This window comes from Pteronotus mesoamericanus, unplaced genomic scaffold (genome assembly GCF_021234165.1).
Source record: "Pteronotus mesoamericanus isolate MK-2021 breed Mesoamerican mustached bat unplaced genomic scaffold, CSHL_Meso_final scaffold_533, whole genome shotgun sequence".
Taxonomy (NCBI): domain Eukaryota; kingdom Metazoa; phylum Chordata; class Mammalia; order Chiroptera; family Mormoopidae; genus Pteronotus; species Pteronotus mesoamericanus.
This window is the reverse complement of record NW_026555320.1, coordinates 8881695-8901728: the sequence shown is the minus strand read 5'-3', so window position 1 is coordinate 8901728 and position 20034 is coordinate 8881695. Positions and strand designations below refer to the sequence as shown.

The following is a 20034-nucleotide window of genomic DNA, read 5'->3' as shown; positions in this document are numbered from 1 at the left end:
GTGGGGGGGAGCCGCTGAGGGCCCTGCACATCCCCAGCTGAGCCTCACACGACGGCCTGCGCCGCCTTCCCAGACCCTGGGGAGCCGAGAGCAGCGGCACGGGCACCTCTGCGAGGGGCTGGCACGCCCAGTGTTTCCACAGGGCAGGGGGCGCTGGTGCGGAGAGGGCAGGCGGCGCTCCGTGCACGCGGAGCCCTCCTTGGCCCAGAGCAGCACTTCGGAGGCCTGGTCCGGAGCTAATCCCTCGTCCCCTCGGCTGGGAAGGCGCGCGCGCCTTGAAAGCAACTGCGCTGGCTTCTCCAGCGCTGTCCTGCCATTCAGGAGCCTCAGCGACTTGGGGCCCCGTTACAAGCTGACCCCGTGCTGAATGAAGGCTCACGCCCCAGGAGGACACCAGTGACGCCGACGTGCCGTCTGACTCACACGGGGGACGCAGGCGTCAGCCCTCACGGGGACGTTCAGTTCTCAGGTGTCTTTTTCTGCTCTAAGGTTCGAATGATGCTACAGACAGAAAAAACCACAGGCCCGTAGACAGACGGATACTGACAGACAGATGGAGTGACCTAGATATGATACATTTATCTATGTGCCTGTATCATACATCCACATATTGGCTTAACCCAAAGCGTATTTGCTACCAGCAGCCCCTGCGCGGCCAGAGAAGGCGTTTATGTTCCCCAGGAGCTTTGTAGTCGCTGGAAAAGCCCCGTTCATGCCCCAAAACAACCAGGACAAAGAAACCCTACAAAACTGATGGGTTTTCAATCTTGCCATCAACACCCCGGCAAAAACTTCTGCCTTCTCTTATATTTTCAAGTCCGTCAATGAGTCCATTTGCCCCCAGAATGGGCTTCTGAGCAGCCCCAACGGACCTGCCAGGCGGAGGGGTGCCCAGCGTGGTTTCGGCCGCAGACCAAGTCACGGGCGCCCAGTCACAGGGCCCAGCACCCCGAGACGCCGAGCCCACGCCGACTCCACTAACCCTCGCTCCGCCAGCCCCCCGCCCCGCACTGGTGCCCGGACACCTTCCGAGCGCCGCCTGCTCTCCTGTTCCCTTCTCGGTGCTCAGGCGCCTGCTGGGGCCCCCCAGGCAGCCGGGACAACGCCCCACCGAGGCGCAACCCTCAGCCGCCGGCACTGCCCTTCCCCCGCGTGACCTGCTGTCGGGCGCTGCCGCGCAGTCGCAGGTTTCCCGGTGAGACCGCGGCCCTCGTCCTGCCCGTGGCCCGTCCCCGGGCCGCACCTGGCCGGGCGCAGCTCCTCGCGCAGCAAAGTGACAACGGCCGATGCTGCGGTGGCCCCGGCCCCCGACTCCCCCCGAGCGCCCCCAGCTCCCGCTTCTCTGGGGCCGGGCCCTCGGTCCCCGCGCCCCACCCCCGACGTGCCGGGCGTGCGCCCCGGTGCTGTTCCCAGCCAACGCGGCTGCTGGCCAAGTAACTGAAATCCTGTATTTTGTCACGTACAATGCGCACGCTTTTGTCCAAAGCTTTGAGGGAAAAATAAGGATGCACGTTATAAATGGGTAGTTCTAATTATGTATCTGTATAAATGTTTTTTTAACTCTTTATGCTCATGTGTTAAAACTGTAATTCTGGAAAGTAATAACAATATCTGTGTGTTTAAAAATAAATACTAAAATTTCTTTGTATCACAAAAAACAAGTTTTCTAAATATAGATAAATAAATAACTGAATTAGAAAATTAAAATGAAAGACTTTTTTCCTGGAAGTTTGGGCCGAAAATGTGGGTGTGCATTGTACACAGCGACGTACGGCGCCGGGCTCCCCGGCTGTTCTCGGCCGACGGGTCCCTGTGTGGGGGCCGGGGGGCAGGGGCTGGGGGGGTACCTTCCGTCCTCGCGCACGGCTGCCTCGCCTCTCTTCCAGGAGGCCCGGGCCCGGGGCGAGGCGCGGGGCCGGCAGTCCAGGGCCACCTCGCTGCCCACCTGCACGCGTGCCAGCTTCCTCAGGGGCGCGCTGGAGAAGTCGGGGGCGGCAGCTGCGGAGGGTGGAGGGCGGGGAGGGAGGAGGAGGGCTCAGCGTCCGCGCCCTCCACAGGCAGGCTCTGCGTGGCCACTTGTGGCGTGTCTGGCCACACGGAACCTGCCGGGCTGGTTCACCTGCTCCAGGAGCGCCACACGCCCTGTGTCCACGTCCCATCAACTCCCACTGCGGCCTTTTCTGCCCAGTTCTAGCCCTTGAGACAATTGTCCTACGTGGAAATTTTAACGACAGTTTAAACTCGCTCCATCCTGAGTGCACTCAAGTTAACGACACCGATCACAGGACTCCTGTGCAAATTAGTTCCACGAAGACGACAGCCCACTTCCCCGAGACCCCGAGGGCAGGAAGGAGCGGGGCCCAGGCTCCCCAGTCGGCGCCTCGCCCACTGAGCGCATCAGGCCTAGCTGGACACGTCCGGCAGCGCGACAGCAGGCGAGGCCGCTCCTTTCAGGCCGTAAGCGGCCGCCTGGAACTGGGGCTGTCCTCCCGCGGCCCCAGCTGAGAGCCCCAGAGCTGCACGCTCCCCCAGACAGGGGCTGCTCCGTGTGACGGTGGCCTGGGGACAGGAGGCCACCGTCCGCGCTGGCTCCCAGCTGCAGCCTCACTCGGCCGTGACCCCCGCTCTCCTGAGAGGTCACCGACGGCAGCTTGACCAGGAACCCCGACCAACCCTGCTGGAACCTTATCGGATGCAGGCATGTGAAAGTGAACGTGTCTGCTGCCAGCCAAAGGGAGCACTTAAGGAAAATAACAAGACAGGAGAGGCCGAGTCTTACCCACGACCTTGAGCTCGGCGCTGGAGTAGATGAGCCCGTGCTTGTTCTCCGCTATGCACTGGAACATTCCGGAATCCGCCACGGTGAGGTTCGTGATGGTGAGGGCGCCGTTTTCCAGCTGAATCCTCTCCTAGACGGGGAGGAGAACGTCTGCACACACACGGCGGCGCCGCCTCGGCAGGACAGCGAGAGCCACCGGTGGGCGACGACACCCGCCCCCCCCCCGTTTCCGCGCGCCGTCCGACGGCCAGCTCGGAATGCAAACCCTTCCGCGCCCGAACGGGCGTGGCCGATGCCAGCCCAACAGCCACGCAGCGGAAACGCTGCGAACGTCCTGCATCGCAGAGGCGTGTCGGGGAGCCAGGCAGCCCCCGCGCCCCCTCGGGGCTGACGCCGCGTCACTTCCAGCTGGGTGACCGGGGAGGCTTTCCCCACTTCTACAATCAGGCCCATTGAAGACGCTAGGAATTCTGCGCACGACACAGGTTCTGGGAAACACCCATTTATGAAGGGCTTCTAGGTCGTATGAAACGTTGCGTAGGGACACGTGAAGGGACCGTAGTGCCTTTGCAAGGACCGCACGGCCCGAGAAGGGAGTGACTGGGAGAACCCGCGCTCGAGCTTCCGGGCGAGGAGGTGAGACACGCGTTCACCTCCAGAAGCCGCGCCCGGCGCCGCACGGAAAAAGGGAGCCGCGTCCTCCGCTTCCCTGAAGGAAGCCGTCCTCGAACTTCAAACCTTCAAACCGGAAGTGTGTCTGCCGCTTCACAGGCTGAAGTCACAACGCTGCCCCTCCGGGGGACGCGAGGTTAGGGCCCCCACCCCGGCGGCCGGGCGTCCACCCCCAGGAGGGAGGCTCGGGGCGCCCCCCGCACGGGGCCAAGGGCGGGCCGGCCGGCGCCTCACCTCCAGGGCCAGGGCCTCCCCGTTCTTCAGCCAGCGGTAGGAGGGTCTGGGCTTCCCGCTGGCCCGGCACTCCCAGCGCAGTGTGTCCTGCACGGAGGCCTCCACGTCCCGGATGAGCTGCGCCCAGTGTGGCTTCGCTGCAATGAGAACACGCCTCAGCCCTCCCGCCGCGGGCGGGGGTGATGAGAGCACGTCGCTCCCGGTGCGGCCTCAGAGGCGTCTCTGGGTCTGAGGAGGGAGGTGGCGACCTGGCACTTCCCAAGCCCAGCCCTTCCTGCTCTGTCTGCCTTCGGGTTCTGTGTCCCTGTGCCGTTCTGGTGTCTGTTCGTAGACGGCGACACAGGTGCACAGGACAGATTTTCACCTCCACGCGCCGTTTGAGTCACGAGGTTGCCACGGGGGACAACTCCCTCCTGAATGGCGGCAGACGCTGGTCCGACTTACACACTAGAATTTCTCGTCCACAGAAGAGGAACTTCTGTAGCTGAGGAAAAGGCATTTCCTTCCCGTTAGAAATAACTCTTCATTAAATACAGACCAGCGAGCCTCGCACGGTCCTCAGCGCTAATTAAAACACAAGCAGGGACGGCGGATACGCTGCTTGTCTCTGAATCACACGAGGTTTTATGAAAAAGGTGGAACCCACGCACCTCCAATTATGTATGCAAATCGGCTGCAAGTGGATTTATCACTCTCACTTAGAAGATGCTATTCGGAAAATTACTTTACAGATAAAAGCACACGCCACCTCCAATGGAAGCCACTCAGCACGCAGCGTGCTCGGCCCAGTCGCAGGCCCAGTGGGTCTCAGGGCCCACGCCGGGGGTGGGATGTCTCACGGGTCACGCGTGTGCATGTGCGGGTGGCCGGGGGGCTCACGTCAGCACCCCATGGGGAGACGCAGTTTATCCAACTCCACTTAACTGCAACCATGGGAAAACCTGCCTTTCCATTTCTAGCTCATAAAATTGCTTTCTCAAAAAATGAGATTGAAATGGAAATACAGCTGTTCAGCTTTTTAGAGAAATTGAACCTAAGTTTTGGCTTATTTCATTTTTTCTTTTTTTAATACATAAACTACCTGCCCACTCTGAAGGATAACGCAGTCCCCAATCCCTTCTTTCCATTAAAACACGTTTTCTTCTTTCAGAACCCCCCGGCCTAGAGGGACCGAGACAGCAGCCAGGCCTCGCGCGCCCAACCGACCCCCGGCTTGCAGGAGGATCCCCGCAGGTGGCCTCGCTCCCCTCCTTCCCCGCGTGATGGGCTGTTTGCCGGACAAGCCTGCCCGGCCGCCAGCTGCCTGTTAACTGCGATGCCCCCTTACTCCGTCCGATGAGACCCCAACGTTCTGTCAGGCCATCTTTTCTACATGGAATACGAGGGCAGAGAGCAGGTAACTGCAGTTACTTCCGCGAAACTGTATCTCACTGACGCCCGGGGCGCGGCCGTCACACAACGGGCTCAGGGCGCGCGGGCCGCCCGGACTCAGCATAGCGGATACGGGGTCACCTGCGGTGCCTCCCCTCCCCCTTGTTTACTCCCAAAATAACCCGATTTTTCATGACGCGTCCTCTCTTCCACCACCTCTCTTCGTCCCTAAAATCCAGGAAAGCCTGACCTTATTCCTGCTCCGTCTAAGGCCAGTCCCCGTGGAGGTGACGGTTTCAGCGGTCAGCCCGGGGCCAGCGGGGCGGGAGAGGGGCATTGGAGGCGTCTTAGAGAAAGGAAGGGTGCACGAGGGCAGCTGTGCCGGCCACCGGTGGCAGCCACATCGTGCCTCTCCGGGAACTGACATGCAGAGAAAGGGGAGAGACAGACGAAAACAGCAGCAGACGTCACAGAGATGAGGAGCCAGGGCTGAACTAAGGCAGCCGGGTGCCCGCTTGGCTTCGGGTTTCTCGTCCTGTCACGTTTCCTGCTGACTTGTGGGGGGTTGTTCTGCGCAGCTACGCCCTCCCCGGGACACAGTGAGCCGGCGGGGCCACCCTGGGAGCTCGTGGAGCGGCCGCCGCTGCTTGGGAGGAAGAGCTAACCTAGGAGGAGCGCGCGCTCGCTTTGGGGTGGCCTGAGAGCTGGAGCTACACGGGGAGGCGCCCCCGGCCGACTCCGTCTGTCCCGCCCGCACGGGGACCCGGCACCTGCGCCTGCCAACCCACGTGCGCGAAGAGGCAAGGTCACCCTCAGCAGCCTCCGCGCTGTTCCTGACGGTCCGGGCGTCTTACAGGGCACGGCAGTGTCGACCGGGTGGCCGCCGAGGCACGTGCACACGGCTCGTCTTCCTCGGGGGGATCAGAATAAACCGTGTCGCTGTGACGTGCGCCTCTGCGAACTTCCCCCCCGCAGGGTCCACCTGTGCTACACGGCGCCGCAACCTGCTTCAATTCCCAGCTTCAGGGATAAATAGACTGTGATGCAATTTTCCTTTTGCAAAGCGGCCAATTCCCATGCGTTTATAATGTTTCTAATGATCACGCTGCCCACAGATTCTCTGGCTTCCAGGCCCGTGATTTCACAGCATGTTTTATAAAATCATCCACTTGTATTTTCTACAGTGTGCTCCCATCAAAAACCCAGGGTATTTTTAATAAAAGGTATTTGCAAACACGTTTGGAATAGAAAGAAAATCTAATTTTCCTACAAATGAACTTTAAACCGAGGTAACGTCATTATCCTTTCCTCTTCCAGAAGGAATAGCTCGTCAAATAAACATGGTGACAGATCGCGGGCAGCGGCGTGGGCAGCCGCGTCGCAGGGACGGGCCGGGGCCGCCGCGGAGCCGGCCCAGGCATGGGGAGCGGTGGGGGTTGCCCCCCGCAGTTCCCGCCCGCTGAGCACAGGCAATAAAAGTATGGAACCACGCTTCCTAGAAAAGGCACCTCCCTTTGATGTGGTTAAGTGCCTAAAAGGTTGCTGTCGGGAGAAACAGCGAAATCTTTCATTACCATGGGAACCCTTTTAAAATGAGAGAAGAACAACAACGCCTCCCACCACAGAATTCTCGTTCTTGTCGACCCCTCTCAGGAGGCTCACCCTAACCGTAAGCGGGGCGGGCCGGACATCGGGCCTGCCGTGCCGGTGGCGCCGCCACGCCCCCGGGGACACCCACCGTAGTACGTGAGGCGCCCCCTGGCCACGTTGCTGCCCCGGGCGTTCTGGGCGATGCACTCGTAGGCGCCGGCGTCCTCCTGCTGGAAGCTGGGGATCTCGAGCAGGCCGCTGGACTTCCGCAGCGCGACCTTCCCGGGAAAGGGCAGCCCGTCGCCCCTCCGCCAGGAGATCCGGGGCACCGGGCTGCGGAGAGAAGCGTCGCCTCATGTGCTGCTGCTGAGAGCCGGGCGCGGGTCGGCTCAGCAACGCGAAGCCCGGGTTCGGGTCGAGAAAGCGGCCCTGGGCCTCGTCAGCGGCCCACCGCACAGCCCGGCCCCGGGGCGGGCCCCTTCGTGGGTGGTCTAGTAAGATCAAGGCTGCGCCCCTCCATCCCCGATTCAGTGTAAAAGCGCTAACACAGCTCACTGTATGTACAAGGAAAACACCGATTTAGTTCACAAAACTAGGCAAGCGGGCATCTAAAGTTTCGAAGTCAATGACACATGTACATTTTCCCCACATTTTCTTTTTCCTTTGCTTCTAAATGGGGAAAAAAAGTAGGAAACACAGAAAAGAAGAGTCTGCCAACTACGACCCCGGTCTCCCGTCTTGGCAGGCCGGGCAGGCGCAGAGGAACTCACTTTCCCAGGGCGAAGCATTCCAGTCTCACGGTGGAGCCTTTGGCAGATGGAAGAGTTTCTGGAAACTGTACTTCTATTTTCGGTTCATATTCACCCATGACGCCTGCAAACCCACAAAGCGAACAGCTGCACCGTTTCCTTCGGAACCGTCCCCTTTTCCCCACCGATGCCACTCTTGCAGTGGTTTGAACGGGCCTCCCCGATGGTGTACTCAGTCTCCCCGCCCCCGCCCGCTGGGTGCGTTTAGAAGCCATGCGGCCTCGGGACAAAAGCGTCACGTTAACAACCGTCCTCGGATCCTGAGATTCCTACGTCACCGATTACAGAGCAAATCTGAGAAAATCGGCACAGTCTGCATGCCACATAAAACGGGTGCCTCTGGCCTCTGGTACCCAGTTTGGACGTTTGTCCCACAGAAGCACGCGATGCGCCCGGACTTCTTAGAATGCCCTCAGGAGGAGGGATGGCTGGGATCTACTGGGTGGCACCCTGGTGCTGCGGACACTGACCTCAGACTTGGCAGACGGCTCCCTGCAGACAGGAAGCCGCAGCGCAGAGCCTGGGAAGGTCCCACCCAGTTACCGCCGACCGGGAGGTGCTCCCGGGGCACCAGCCCTGGCCCTGCATCGTGCCTGATGCGGCTCTGTGAACGGGCAGTTCTCGGGCTCACAGACCTGCTTCCTCCGAGGCCCGCGGGGTCGCCGAGGGAGCCACCCGAGGGAGCCGCCCGAGGTGGGGGGGTGACTGACAGACTGATACTGTCTGTGTTCAGCTTGTCCAGTGTGGTCACTTGATACACGTCCCTGGTGTGAAATGATTCTCTCAACCTGGTTGGCACAGGGAGCCCCTCACATAGACACCGTTTCTAATTTTTAATTTTTTGAAATTTTATTTTTATTTCAGAGAGAGGGAAACAGTGATGTGAGAGAGAAACGCTGCCTCTTGCATGCCCCCAGCGGGGGATTGATCCTGCAACCCAGGCCTGTGCCCTGACTGGGAACCAAACCAGCGACGTCTTGGTTTGTGGGATGACACCAACCATACTGGCCAGGACATTTTAAATTAATTTTTAACTTTTTTTTTTTTTTTTTTTTTTTTTGTGGTGAGAACACGGAATATCTGCTCCCTGAGCAAATTTCAAGTACACGATAGAGCGTTGTGCACTATGATCGCCGTGCTTCTGGTGGTGGAGAAAATGGAGGCACATTCATCAAAGGGCGCACACTTTCAGTTACAAGATGAATTAAGTTCTGGGGCTCTAATGCTCACGTTTTTTCTTTTTTCTTTTTTTACAAAAAGACCTTTTAGCCTGTGGCCAAGTCCCTCACGCTGGCGAAGGTCAGGACAGGCGACTTCATGGGAAGCCCCTTGGGCCAGGCTCACAGGGCCCTGGGCTTGGGGTGATGGGTCACGGCCTGGTAATGCTTAATAACGGGGTAACGGGCCTCTGGTTTCCACGCTGCACCGGTCCCTGTGCATGGTGACGCCGTGCCTGCAGGAGGCCTGTGACCATGACCTGTGGCCCAGGGAGTCATTTTAGACCCTGCACGTGTAATTATTCTCTGTTCTGAAACAAATGAAATGGTAACTCTTCAAGATATGCTGTTTGCTCTCCCCTGCCACGTCTTTGCCTGCATTCGCCCCTTTCCCCTGGGGCCCCCTTACCGTCGGCTCGCAGCATCAGTGGCGTGGGCGCGCCCAGCACTCTGCCGGCAGCCACCGTGCTGGTCACCACACACGTGTAGTTGCCTACGTCAGACGGCTCCACCTTGGCAATGTAGAGGTGGCCTGTCTCCTGCGAGACAAACCTCCGGCCATCTTCTTGCACGAACGTCGGATACTCATTGAAGATCCACGCATATGACAGCTCTGACAAAGTTTTGGGAGAGAAGGAAATTCCATTAAGGAAAGTTGCCCGCAGAATGTTCAAAACGCACCAACCCGCCTTTATGGCAAAGTGAGGCTGAGCAACTGTCACAGGTCACGAGGGGAGCCATATGGGATGGGTGTGTCCGTTTTGTGCTGTAAAGGAGGCCCACTGGCAGCATTCCCACAGGAGGGGACTGTCGCCATCACCTTACCTGCCCTCCTGGACCCCACCCCACACACAGTGGGGCCGTCCCCTTCGGCATGGACCCCCTGCACTAGGCGCGTCTCTGCTGCTCGTTCATGACCTCCCACCGTAACTGTTTCCTGACCTGGCACGTCCCACATTCTGCAGCAGCCTTGGGAACAACGCTGACCACACGGGTCTCAGGAGTCACAGAGAGGGACGGGGTCTGGGGTCTCAGGTGTGACACAGCCCCGCTCAGGGCCTACCCCTGTGGAGCCCCAACCCCTGCACTGAGGGGGCGCCTGCCACTTGGAGCCGCCAGCGCCTGTTGCCTCTGCCCACCCTTTTGCTCCCTCCCTCCTGGCACACAGCCCCTGTTCTCTCTCTCTCTCTCTCTCTCTCTCTCTCTCACACACACACACACACACACACACACACACACACGGCTTTCAAAGCTTGGTTCCAACTGGAGGCGGGGCCTGTTGGGGGCGCCTGCCTTCGCACGGCCGCTGGGCAGCCCTGCACCATCAGCCACCGCGCTCGGCATGTCTTCTGTTTGCTGGCCGGCCCTCCCCCGCCCACAACAGGCGATGCCTTCCGAACCCTGCCCACCCCACTCCAGCCGATTAGCAACACGAATTGCCCAACACGGAACAGCCCTCAGTCAACACGCACGGAGTCAGTTAAGAATAAATTTATGCTGCTAACTCCCTCAAGTCAAGTCTGAGCATTTTCTTGGACTTCGGGATCCGAAGGGCCAACTCACTCCCCGTGATGAGGAGCGGTGCCCACGTCCCTCTGCCAGCCCCGGGCGCATGGCTCCAGCACCGCGGCGGTGGTTTGGTGCAGGACGGTGGCTGGCTTGTCGGGCCCCGTTTCCCTCTATGCACGCATTCCCCTCATGGCAAGGGATCATCATTCTAATGCTTTTCCTAAGGAAACTCTGACAAAATCCAGTTGCCAAAAACACATCTCACAAACACGAGGTTCAAAACTATACTTAAGGCCCCGGCTGGTGTGGCTTTGCGGACTGAGCACCGGCCTGCAAACTGAAGGGTCACCGGTTCAATTCCCAGTCAGGGCACAGGCCTGGGTTGCAGGCCAGGTCCCCAGTGGAGGGCGCACAAGAGGCAACCACATGGACGTTCCTCTCCCTCTCTTCTTCTCTCCCTCCGTGTCTCAAAATAAAAAAAATCTTTAAAGAAAAGAAAGTTTATTTCCCAATCTTTCCTGTCAGGATCTGAAAGCACATGAGTTAGTCATTGTTTTGTATGAAGATTCAGACCCTTACAGACGTAGAGGAGGAAGCCAAGCCTGCCTCACGCACCCGGCGCAGTCACGGGGCCCCGCCCCTTCTCTGCGCAGACCCGTCACTGAGGCAGACAACACGCACGTGGGTCATGGAGAGAAGCCCCGCCCTGCGGCGTTGGGGCCCGTGGGACGGTGGTCAGGCACGTGGGGCAGCGCCCGACCGGAACTGTTACAGACAGTTACACAATTTACTGCACTCTGGGCCAAGGAGAGCAGACCGCAGTCATCCTATCAGGCCTGCGGAAACCTGCATGTGCAATAAACGCTCATGTTGCACCACCGAACAGAACACACGTCCCATCAGTACCTTTTGGGGATTTTTCAACATAATGTTATGTATGATAATAAATACGAAGTCACCATAAAAATGATAATTTCATGTACTCAATCAAGCTGGCTTTCCAAAGCCCCCCCACTCCCTGCATAAATTATACCTATGTTACGGCAAAAGTCTTGGTCACTGGGCTTTCCGTTAATGGCGCTGCATGACTATTAGGGACGGAAACATTTTTTACTAGAGAACAAAGAGGTTGAACAATCAAAGCTATAAATTCACAAAACGAATTCCTAAAACCCTGCTGCTAGAGTCACGAGCGATGAACACCCTGCTCCCCGCACCCCCTTCCTCCCGGCCACGCACGCCACGGCCGGCCACCGCGCCGCAAATACGTCGCCCGGCTGCTCTCCTGGAGATGCACAGACACGCGCACCGCTGACATGTCCCCTGTCATCACAAAGTCCTATTGTGAGGGAGGGTAATTCTCTGTACGGGCATTTTCTAGAAGAATTTCTAGAAGAAACTGCAGTTGGGCAAAATCATAAAATAAATTTGGGCCCTTTGCTGGGGTGTCCGCAGGGAAGACAGACCAAGCCCAGAGAAAGATGTGCTTAAAGGGCCCAATGCTCTTGGGGGCCCCTCCTGCGGGTCGCTTGCAGGTTCACACACAATCGGGGAGGGCACTTTGCCGTGAAGCCAGCAGGCGGTGCCGCGCGGGCTGGGGTGGGGGGAACGGTCGGGGACGCAGGACACAGGACGCGTGAAAAGACCTAAAGCAACGTAGTGAACTGAAGATGAGCTCGGCTGTGAAGAGCGAAGGGTTGACGGTTGGGATTTCGAAGATCACACCTCAGCGCGGGAGACGCCTGACACACCCACCTGCGCGTTGTGTTCCGGAAGCTGCTCTCTAGGTGGGTGTTGGGGGCAATGTCCCCACACACAGCAGGTCTCCTGGATCAGCCTCGATCCCTGGCTCATCCCCTATGACCTCGATACTGAGGGGCCTGAAGCCTGAACAGGGAAAGTGACGTTTTCTTCCTGGGTCCTCACTCGCGCTGACTCTGGGCCCGTGCTGCCCGGGGGGTGGTGAACCGACCGTGTGGGACACAGATGGCTCGCTGGGCGCTGTGCGCACCGAGCAGCCGCCACGCCGACCACACGCCTGTCAGAGCCCGAGAGCGCCTGCCGGGGGGCCGCGGCCCTGCAGACCGTCCCCCACCACCTCCCGCTCGTGGAGCTGCTCCGTAAACTGATGCTCGATGGCCGTTAGTGGTTATGATGGTTTATTTACATTATTATCTCGCATTCTCCTGCTTAGATTCTTAAGTGAGACACTGCATTTTAACTTCAGTGAGAACCGTGAAACGACTTTACTCTTGTGAGGAGTAGAGGCCGGCCCTGGAACGACAAAGAAGGCGCCAGAAAGAGAAATGGAGAAGTGAGGAGGAGGAGAAAGGGGGATGCGAAGAAGGAAGGAGAGGACAAGTCGGAGCCCGCACTGGGGCTGCGACGCCGCGATGAGAGGGACAGGCCAGGGTCGGCCGCAGCCGGGGCCTGGGGGGCTCCTCCCCCGAGCTTCCCTCCCGCACGGCCCCCACCGGACTCCGAGCTGCAGGACGGCACCCAGCCCGCCTTCGCGTCCTCGGAGCCCCGGCGCAGAGTGGGTACAGGGGCGATGCCCGGGAGCCACGTGAACGAGGGGCGCTGACAGACCTGAGGCGGCCGTGACTCGCCGGCTGTGCTCGGCCGTTGGGGAGAAACCGAGGGGCCGCACTGTGTGAGGGCCGCACACCTGCGTGAACAATACATTTCTAATTGAAAACTGTCAGCACATTTTACGTGAAGCAGAGATTCTCCAAATTAACACAAGCCTCTTCTTTCCTCCTTCAAAGGCCCAATGTTCCCGTGTGTTTACCATCACACAGAAGGCCGGGTCCCACGGGCCGCGCAGACAGGGGCGGAGGCTCCCAGCGGCCGGGGCCGAGCCGCGGGCGCGAGGGCAGTGAGGCGTCTCCACAAGCTCTTCTCTCAGGTAGAACGTGCTGACTTGCCATTAGCACGCTTCTGCGGACAGCAAGACGGCCGTCCTCTGCCGAGCTCCAGGGCAGAGAATGTCCACGTGAGAAAGACTTATTTTGGAAAGTTTGATAAGGAACTGCAGCTGCAGGCCGTTGCGGTGATCATGGCACCGTTTTCAGTTCCAAAGTATAACTGCGCTCGGTAATTCCCTGTAACCATGGCAACACAGCGTGCCCTCCGCCCCCTGTGTTTACTCCTGAGGAATCAGAGGCTACTTAAAGTTCAAGGTCACCATCCTGCCTGGCCCGGCGAGCTCTGCGAAGGGTGAAACAGAGGCGCCGTGTCCTCAGTGTTATGAAGCTGCACAGTGGCAACCCGGTCACACAGGTGCATGCGGGCGCTTCAGCTCTCGGGAAGCACTGACAAGGTCCCCGCTGTGACCATGGCATTTTAAGGACTGCTCTGCACACCAAGGGCGACTGCTACGAGGAACCTGTATGGCCTAAGTGTGTGGATCCGTTTAACATCAGCTGGGAGCTCAAAGCCGGCAAGGATGCCCCGTGCCTTGGACTTCCAAGGAAGACAGCGCACCGTGCTCACAGCTCCCACGAGAGGCCCACGTGTGCTTGCAGGGGGAGGGGCGCGGAGAAAGTCTCAGTGGGGACAAACCTGTGACCTTGCACCACCAAAGTGCAAGCGCCAGTCCTGGTTTCTGCGAAGCCAACTCCATTTTTACTGGAAACATCCAGTGAAGGCTCCTCGCATGTGGTCCGCTGGCAGCAGAGGACGCACTCAGTTCACTGCTGGCGCTCGATCGCGGTGCAAGGTGAGTTCTTCTCCAGGCGCCATTTTCTAACTGTTCGTACCACAGGAAAAGACTCAGCCTGTCCTCACTGTGTCCGAATCAGAGCCGGGTGCTGGGCAACCGTGGACGGATGGCGAGGGGCGGGCCTGGGGGAGGGCCCTGGGCGGGAGCTCAGGCTCCAGGGGCGGGGGGGGCGAGGGCTTTGGACCCAACCTCCTCAGTGGGAAGCAGCAGCAGGGAAAGTGTTTCAGCTGGGCCGTCAGGTGACTGACACACACTCCGCGGTGTGAGCAACGTGCATGCGGACAGGGACGCGGGGCAGCCGCGGGGGCCATGGGGCATCAGACAGGGCGCTCCCTTGGGGGCACCCCGGCGGGGCTGGGAGGACAACCGTGGTCCCCTGGGCAAGGCCTCGGGGCCCTGGGTGGCCCCCGTCAGGACAGAAGCCAGGATCTGGAGAGCCCCCCGCGGGCCTCAGGCTGTGACACGGTCGGCTCGGGGCTGACGCTCTTCAGCGGGAAGGACGCGGGAGAGGGTGAAGGTCCGACCCCGCGGCACCGGCATCTCCACGTGGCGCAGCCACCGCACCCGCCTCCAAAGCTCCAGCCCCCCGTTTCCAGGAGCAGAGACTCTCACACGTGCGGCAGGAAGCGGGCTCCTGGGCGAGGCGCTGAGGAACCGGAGCGGACGCTGCCCTGGGCGCTCGGAAACGCCCGGCCCCTGACGCTCTTGTCACCAGTCACTCACAGGTGGGGCCCCCAGCCCCCTCTGCTGTCCCGTCGCAGTTGAAGGAGCCCTGTGCTTGGCCCCCAGGCCCCCGCGGACCCCCACCCTCCCTGGGGTCTCCCCTCAGCCACGCCCACGCCGCTTTCATCCACTGGCTCCTTCGGGCTTCGCCACTTCTTCTCCCATTTGGACCCACGTCTCACCCTCCCTCTTGCCCATCTCCAACTGCGTGTCATTTCAACGGACCCCGCCCTCACGAACAGCAGGTGTGGAGGGAACTCACACACAGCCTCCGCGACGCCTGTTCCGACGGCGAGTCTGCGGCACGGCCGTCCCAGCCCACGGGCAACGCCGGCGGCCAGGAGCTCGCGGACCCGTACGGGCGGAGGGAACGGCACACGTTTGCTGACCCGGGGGCGCTGCACCCACAGGACAAACGCAAGGGGGTGGCTATGCCTTCCGGGCGCCCGCGGCCCGGGGCGACCTGCCGGGGACCCTGAGCAGGGCCAGCCATCTCCGCGCCTGTCTCTCCCAGGGCAGCTCCCCCTTTTCCTCCCAACGCAGACTGGAGTTTGTGTTACTTTAAGAAAAGTGTTTTGTTCTTTGTTCCTTATAGGACAGAGTGCCCTAAACATAATCCAGGCGGCTGCTGGCCGTGATGCAAAGCCAGACTGGACGGAAGCCCGAGCGCAGGCGGCCTAGTCACCGGTCGTGCGGTTTCGCTCCGATCGGCTGACCTGCCAGGTCTCAGTTTCCTCGTCTGAGGAATAAGGGAAGTGCATTAGGTTTTTCTAACGTGTCCTGTGCCCGGCCCGTGACGGCGAAGCCCCGACGCAGGCGGAAAGCGGCCTGGCTTGCGCCTGAGCCACGGGCGGTGCTGGTCCTCAGAGACGTGTCCAGAGCAGGAGAGAATGGCACAGGGCGGATCCGACAGCAGCGGGTCACGGTCCGGCGGGAGAAACTGCGTTTCTGCCCTCGCTCCCTGTGCCCTTGAAGGAGACACACACGAAACAGGGAAACCTCCTCGGGGGCCCGGACGGCAGACGGGAGGGGACTCTCCGGTGCACGTCACAGCGCGAGCGCACACGGTGACCCCAGACGGGGAGGGACAGGGCCCCTCCTTCTACTTGATGGGGTTTCTACCGAATACGCGGAAGTGGTGGCCTTACGGATCCAGAGGGCCTTGAAACGGCTCTTACTGCGTCCTCTGGGGACACACGAGCCTCCCCCAGGAATTCGCCGGCCCCAAGAGAGCACTTCACACGGCTGCTGGGCGTCGTCTTGCCTACAGGCCACGCTCTGCAGAAAAACAGATGTGATAATCGGCTCAACGTGTGGAGCCATTTACGCAGAAGACGCCGTGCAATTCACTGAAGGACACTGTGGCTTTAACGCCGAAGAACATGCCGTATGTGTGAGTGTGACGTCTCAATACCGTAGCGGCCGGTTTTCCCAAAACAATATGCAGATGTCACATCATAAGATCACATCATAAGATCACAATGAGATTCCGGTCACAATCTTATCTTTTTAATGGGACGACTCTGACGTGTTTTAGGGAGAAAGTATTTGAAAGACAATATTGTTTTCTTTTTTGGCAAAACAAGGTGCACGAGGGGGGACCTTGCCCCACAGGTCACTAACGGCTGCGGCATTAGAATAGGTGCCGCCTTTCCAGGATAGTGAGCTGTGGGGCACACGCCCCTCCGTCCACGCGCCATCTCCTTCCTGTGGGCGGCCTCTTTCCGCGGCAAATCCATGGTTTTGCCGAAAGGCGAAGAAACCCCATGTGTCCGGTGCCTGCGCCGAGAAAACAAGCAGCTCAAGCAGAATGGCCACAGGACGTCACTTTGCCAGTAAGTATTTTGTCCCGGCCGGAGAGAGAAAGCAACGGGGGAAGAGACGGAGGTGAGTCTCCGCGCGGAGCACGTATTCATTAGTTCCCTCCCGGCCCCAAACGATGCCATTTCGTCTGTCGCCCTGGATCGCGCACAGCAGGAAATGAAAGGAGCGCAGGGGCTCCGTGCGGCGCGGCCATCCCGGAGCCGGGCAGCGGGCAGCGCGGTCGAGGCCAGCGGAACGTGTGATTCAGCGCTGACCTGGGGTGCGCGGCGCGGAGCAGGTGGGGCGGGGCAGACCGTGAGCGGGCGCCGCCGCCTGACGGGGCCTCGCGGACGCCGGGCTCTCTCGGCTGAAGGTGTGCGGCAGCCCCGCGCCCGGGCGCCGTCCCGCGCGCTCCTCCACTGGCTCTGGCCCCGTCCTGTCTCTGGGCCACATCGGTGCCTCGCTCAGCATTCCATCGTCCTGTCCTCATGTCCGTTCAGGCGCCGTGACCAGCGATGCTCGACGGCGCCCCTGCTGGGGGCGCCACACATACCCGTGCGATGGTGACCTTCGCTGCCAGATGCGCCGTGTTCCGACGGCTCCTCCGCCAGCCCCTCCCACCCCCTGCTCGTCCTGGGGCCTCCCTGTTCCCTCGGACTCGACAGCAGTGGCATCAGGCAACAGCGGCTCTGACTGCAGGATCAAAGGGAGACGCACACACCTCGCGCGTTAAGTCAAAAGCTAGCAGCTGTCAGGCTCAGCGAGGAAGGGGCCCTGAATGGAAGCCGAGGTGGGCAGACGAGTCGTGAACGAGAGAGAGATGTCCGCCCAGGACGTTAAAAGCGCCGCTGCAGGGCACGCACAGCGATAAGAAAGCAGACCGGCCTGGCTGCAGAAGACCCGGACATTTCTTGCGTTCCCTGCCCCCAAATCTTTTAAAATAGGAAGTTCGGAATATCCTGGGACATAAATGTTAACGGTAGGATATAACGCGACGTTGTGCCCAATCATAGGGACCTCAGGGTGCTCAGGTGTTAACGCCTCGTTGGCACGTGAAGGAGCCACGTCCCCCCGTTTGCACAGGGACGCGCCTGAGACCACAGGTGCGCACAGTGGGCTCCCCCTTGGCGGCTGGTGCCTGGGAGCTGCAGACGCATCTCCAGTTACCCTTCCTGTGACCCGGCATTTCCCCCTCAGCGAGTGGCCCGGAGAACTGCCGGCTCCCTGCTGCCGCCGTACAGCAGGGGACGAGGCCCCGCGGTCACGGGCAAGGCTGGGCACGTTCGCTCCTCGGTGGGAGGCGGCAAACCGCCAGCCAACGCGCTTCGGAGGAAATTAATTTCCCACCGGTCTCACAACTGTGTTACATAAATTCCCCTGATTTAAAACTAGGCATATTTCTGACATGGTTTTGAAAATCTGGTCTAAGTAGCATTTAAGAAAAGGAAAACAAATCTTTCCAGAACACACGGCGCGGGCCTTCAACAAGAGGTTCTCACTGTGTACATCTGGTCCCGGGATTATCTCCCCCGTACAGACACAGCGTCGGTCCCGAGCGCCATCACAGGGACCCAAAAGGAAGGCACAGGGCACAGGGCACAGGGCACGTCCAGGAGGAAGTGCGGCGTGTGGTCCCACAGCCGCCCGTGCGCTGGGACGCAGGCCCGTCCTTGGAGTGCACGTGGCTGAGGCCGGAGGCTGGCAAGCGGTCTGAACCTCTCTCGACGCCTGTCCCCGCGGAGCAGATGCCAGGGAGGCTCTCGCACACGCAGCCCCTGCCCAGCGCTGCGCAGAGCTTGGGCTGAGCCGCTGCAAGCGACTCGGGACGGGGGCGGGTGGGGTCTCTGGGACGCCCTTGCCCTGCAGGTCCTCGTGGGATCCTGGGTGCAGCTCTGCCAGAATTTCTGTCTTCGGGACAAGTTCCCAGCACCGGGGGTCCGCACTCCCCTGATTCCAGAGGACTGTTCGCCAACGCGTCCCCCATGCCTCTGCGTGACGCTCCCCTGGGGTCCAGGAGACGGCTGGCAGGGTGTCCCCAGGGCCTGACCGGGACCCCACAGGACAGAGACAGGGCGTGACCATCTCCACACGGTCCGCTCCATTGTTTTCCCATTTTCACGGGCAAAGGTTCTCGCGTCCTTCTGCCACGAGGCTGCGCGGGGCCGAGGAGGTGCCTCCCAAGGTGCACATGGTCCGAGTCTCTGTACACACAGGGAGGCCGCGCGCGCCGCACACTCTGTCTTCTCGCAGCCCTCGGAGCACTGCCGCAAGCTGCCCGAACTCCCGTCACGCAGGTTCAAGGAATCTGTCCCCGATCACGTGCGTAAGACCTGGAAGTGGACTAAGTTCATAGAAATACACAGGCTTCCCCTGCTATCCAGGAACAGGTGCCCACAAAGCCTCTCGTGAGCCGAAACGGCACAAAGGGTGAGAACCACTCACCCGCATGGAAACGCTGCCAAGCGTTTCCAGGCCCCGAGGTGACGCGCCGACCACAGCAACCGCCTCAGAGGCCGGGCAGGCGGGAGGGAGTGTGCGCTCACACGCAGCTGGCACACCACCTCCTGTAAGGACCTGCGTGTCCATGGATTTGGGTGCCCATGGGGGGCGTGGAAACCCCTCCCCGTGCCTGGGGATGACTGCTGTGTCCTGGGACGGAACCCTCACAGCCTGGACCCTAACTTTCCGCCCAGAACACTTCCGGCCGCATCCCGCGGGCCGTGTGGCGCCTGCTTCCTCTGCCCAGGAGCCCGCGCTCGGCCTGCTGGCGCGTCTGCAAAGTGGCAGCCGGTCCAGCTGCCGCGTCGGGGTCTTCCCCCGCCTACACGGCATTCTGACTCGGATCACAAGGACCCGGTGATGGCGAGGCGGCGCTTCCTCCTGCCCTCTGGGTGTGACCGGGCCTGAGGATGCCACACCCCCGCGCACCTCACCTGTGGCTGAGGGGACGCACCTCTCGCTGCGCGTGCAAGGCCGCCGAACCGCACTCTGCCGCGGCAACGGGACCAAGACCCAGAACCACAGCAAAGGAAACCTGGGCACACCCTCAGGTTTACGAGCCCTGGGCCACGAGAGCTCACAGCCTCAGTGTTACAGCCCCGGAAAAAACACAAGGCATCACACGCGTGTCTACACGTGGTTGGCAATGTAACGTTTTGGTGCCAAGAATTAGCACCTTGTGTTTATACCAGATGTCAGGTTCGCAGCTTCTCGCTCTGAGCTGTCAAAATGTGTAACGCAGGAAGAAACGCCGAGCCGTCCCGGGGGACGCGGGCGGCACTTCAAGGCGACAAGAACGCAAAAGCCGCGTGGGCAACACACGTCCCACCTCGGGTGCCGTTCCCTGGCATGAGGGCCTGCGGACCAGGTGTGCAGCGTGGCGTGTTCGGGCTGCAATGTGCCGGGTCGCCGAGAGCCCGCGGAGGGGGCCCCTGGCCTGGCGGTCGGCGACTACGGGTGACCGACGGGCCGGTTCCCCACGAGGACGCCCCGGCCGGCTGCAGCCACGGCGACGGACGCGAAGGGACCGCGCCCGACGTCGGGCATCGCCAGAGGCTCGGAGCCTATGAGCTTCCCCAAGCCCTGCGCTTCCTCCCCGACGTC

At 60.6% G+C, this 20034-nt stretch overlaps 1 protein-coding gene across 1 annotated transcript in view; it reads right to left on the bottom strand.

Annotated features, from left to right (window-relative positions):
- LOC129087678 (contactin-3-like) overlaps positions 1–20034 on the bottom strand; it is an 82687-nt gene that overhangs the window by 26284 nt on the left and 36369 nt on the right. The window contains exons 5-10 of the mRNA XM_054594619.1: positions 9082–9285; positions 7417–7519; positions 6795–6979; positions 3686–3822; positions 2780–2909; positions 1848–1998 (exon numbers count right to left, since the gene is read on the bottom strand). Of these exons, the coding sequence (XP_054450594.1) occupies positions 1848–1998; positions 2780–2909; positions 3686–3822; positions 6795–6979; positions 7417–7519; positions 9082–9285 (910 nt within the window). The remainder of the gene's footprint in view (positions 1–1847; positions 1999–2779; positions 2910–3685; positions 3823–6794; positions 6980–7416; positions 7520–9081; positions 9286–20034) is intronic.